Source organism: Nuphar pumila, chromosome 5, assembly GCF_984573655.1.
Source record: "Nuphar pumila chromosome 5, dmNupPumi1.hap1.1, whole genome shotgun sequence".
Taxonomy (NCBI): Eukaryota; Viridiplantae; Streptophyta; class Magnoliopsida; order Nymphaeales; family Nymphaeaceae; genus Nuphar; species Nuphar pumila.
This window is the reverse complement of record NC_143253.1, coordinates 135334901-135338124: the sequence shown is the minus strand read 5'-3', so window position 1 is coordinate 135338124 and position 3224 is coordinate 135334901. Positions and strand designations below refer to the sequence as shown.

The 3224-nt window shown below is 42.9% G+C and overlaps 1 protein-coding gene across 1 annotated transcript; it reads left to right on the top strand.

Annotated features, from left to right (window-relative positions):
- The first annotated feature begins 1890 nt into the window (after positions 1-1890).
- LOC149838889 (VQ motif-containing protein 31-like) lies at positions 1891-3016 on the top strand. The gene has a single exon (XM_090007828.1). The coding sequence runs from the start codon at positions 2098-2100 to the stop codon at positions 2755-2757; it is 660 nt and encodes a 219-aa protein (XP_089863954.1). The 5' UTR covers positions 1891-2097; the 3' UTR covers positions 2758-3016.
- Positions 3017-3224: the final 208 nt, after the last annotated feature.

Sequence of the window (3224 nt, the reverse complement as noted above, 5' to 3'; positions counted from 1 at the left end):
TATTAAGAAATTGAGGACATATTGGGACCCAGCTCTTCCGGAGTGTCATAAAGTTGCATTCATTTCTAACCTACAACTTTTAGTAAATTTGGCATTTTTGACCAAACCCTAACCCACCGAACCTTTTTTTTTTTTTGCTTTTGACAGGTTTATGTCAACAAGCCTTGGTCTAGAATTAGGGTCTGGATTTGGGCTAAGATATGCACACTATCTTGGTTTTAACTATTAACTTGGTGAGCGAGATGGTTTTTCTTCTATTATCTGGAAAAAAGAAGGTACTTATTAAAGCTAAAATTACCACCAAGATCATGTTATCTTTTTTGATAGATTGGACCTCTCTCTCTCATCATGCAGTCTGCGAGCGAGTGAGACCGTTTGTGTGAAACTTGCAGCTTCCAATGGATAAAAATTAAACAGTGATTGAACACCAATGCCATTAAAAGCATGAGTAACGTGTACGTTGTGACTTCGTGCGATGACACAAGACCACTCATAAATTTTTAAAATAGTTGCAAAGAGATTATAGTCAACTTGTTCTGTACCCACACAAGGAAAGAAAGTGGCAACACCAACGAAGCATCCATTGACTAATGTGCTCTCTCTCTCTCTCTCTCTCTCTCTCTCTCTCTCTCTCTATATATATATATATATATATATATATATATATATATATATGGATTCTTTATATTATGATATTTATATAGAGAGAGAGCTATCCTCAACGTGGTTATGAAATGAACGATGTTTTACTGCATGTTTTGTAAAACAGAAACTACAAATGTCGTGTGCATAGTTTATTTGGTAGAGAACATCTATTGGACCAAAAAATTCGTATGATTTCACATGAAAAGATAGATTTTTAAAGGAATTTAAAAATCAATGGTTTATCTTGTACTAAAACTTAGCAATTTAAAAATTGAGCTTTTTGGTCAAACAATTTGATTCCAATCATGTTTTTCAGTAAACAACAACATGAAGATAAAACACATCTACGAAATTAGATAAGAAAATAACTCCTGCAGCTTTTAGTTTTTACTAGTAGTCCAAAGTCATATTACGGAAGATCAATTTCTCACTTAAGAGGGTATTGACAAAAGTTAAAGAGGCACCTCGAGCAACCGACGCAACCTCACAAAAAGACACATATACTATGAGCACGTTTGGAAGAGAGAAAAACTCTAATAAAAAAGAAAGTTTTGCTTATGAGAGTTTTTGATATGATAAGTTCTTCAAAAAAAGTTTTTCTCTTGTTTGTGTAGCATGAGAAAAACAATGAAAAATGTGGAAAATGAGAGAAGAGGGTGGTGGTGATGGTGAGATGGTGGAGGGTTGCGGTAGTGGTGGGGGAGTGTAAAATTAATTTTTTTTGGGTACTAAACATTCCTCTACCACTTTTGGTGGACGAATGTTTTTTATAAAAAAATATACTTTTTAAAAAACTCTTTCAGTGAAAAAGTCTCTCGTTTGGAAGGGTCAAAAAATCCCTAAGGATTTTACACTTTGAAGCACTTTTCCTGCATGTTTATGGCTTCCAAACGTGCCCTATGTGATTAAGCATCCAAAGGGTTTAAAATAATCAGAAAACGAGACGAGACCATTCCTCACCCTTCAATGATGCATATTAAAGTCTCCCACCCATTGACCTGATAGTCTATCTTCACTTAATAAGAAGGCTCACATCTAATCAAAAAAAAGAAAAGAACAATTCCTCGCATCTCTCTCTCACATTGAAATGAGATATCATGAGAACAAGACGAGCACACCAGTTTAACACAAGTAGACTCTCCATATAAGCAGATGACTTATCTTGTACCATGACGTTTTGGGGCCCTTCCTCTCCTCTTTCCTCCCTGTCCTTAGTCCTTCCCCTTCCCCTTCCCCTTCCCCTCTGCGGCTCTGCCACAAAATAATGCACGGATTCAGCACTACTCCCGTTCCCTAATTTCAAGCCACCATGAAGCCTTTCGCCAATCCCCAAGCCCCAACAACCCCTCCTCCTTCCCTCTTCACATGACATGCCCAACCTCCTCTGCCCCTAATTCTCACCATCTCCTCTGCTACTAACCTCCCATTTTCTCTCTCTACCCATCAACCATCATGGATAGACTCACCAGCAGCACCACCACGGCGACCAACATAAGCAACTCGACGGCCACATCGCCGACGACGTTCGTGCAGGCCGACGCCCGCTCGTTCAAGGAGCTCGTCCAGAAGCTGACCGGCGTCGCCGACGACTCGACGAAGAAGCTGCCCATCACCATGCCGGCGAGGCTCGCCAACAGGGGGGGCAGTGTCGGCGGCGGGGGCGACGCAGTAGGCCCCCGTCGGTCGGCCTTCAAGCTCCACGAGAGGCGGCAGCGCATGAGGAAACTCGAGATCAAGCTCGGCCTGACGTCGCTCCGCCCGCCCCACCCCTCCCCAAGATCGCTGCTCCTCCTCTCCCCCACCACCACCGCCGTGTCCGAAATCCTGCTCTCGAGTCCGGTGACCACTCTTGACCCCCCGTTCGAGAACGGGCTCTACAGCCCGAATTCCGTCTGCTTCCGGCGGATCTCGAGCCCGGACTCCGGCAGCGAGTCGACGTCGCCGGCCATATCGGAGGAGGAAAAGGCGATCGCGGAGAAGGGGTTCTATCTCCACCCTTCTCCGCTCAATACCCCCAGAGGAGTCGAGCCGGAGCTGCTGCCTCTCTTCCCCTTGCAATCGCCCAAACACTCTTCCTCATCTTCTTCTACCCCCTCTTCTAACCTCATCTAAGCCCTCTTCATTCTTCAACTGAAAATGGGTATGCTGAAATTTGGTCGCCCTCTCTCTCTCTCTCTCTAAAGCTAAGAAGAGCATCATCCCTTTCTAAAGCTCTTCTTTCCTGTCCAATGTCTTTGTTTGCGGATGTGGGGTCTTTGATGAGTTTTTTCTTGTTTGTTTAGAATTTGATGGTGAATGTATTGAGCATGTTGAGAAGTTTATCCTGTCAATCACAATGGGGATCATCTTTGAGCTTTTTATCTTCTTTTCACTGTTTTTCTCTTCTTCCTAGTTGCAAAATCTAATCTTGCATTGTGTAGTGTAGTGTGCTCTAAAAATTCAAGCAGAGAGACTAGCATGACGGTCAAAGTGGTGACTCAAGGTTCTTGCTTTGGAAAAGCTAAGCCCCTATTCTTGATGGAGACTCGTCTGAAAAGAAAACTGACATAATAGACTTATTGGTGTTTCTATTAAACGAA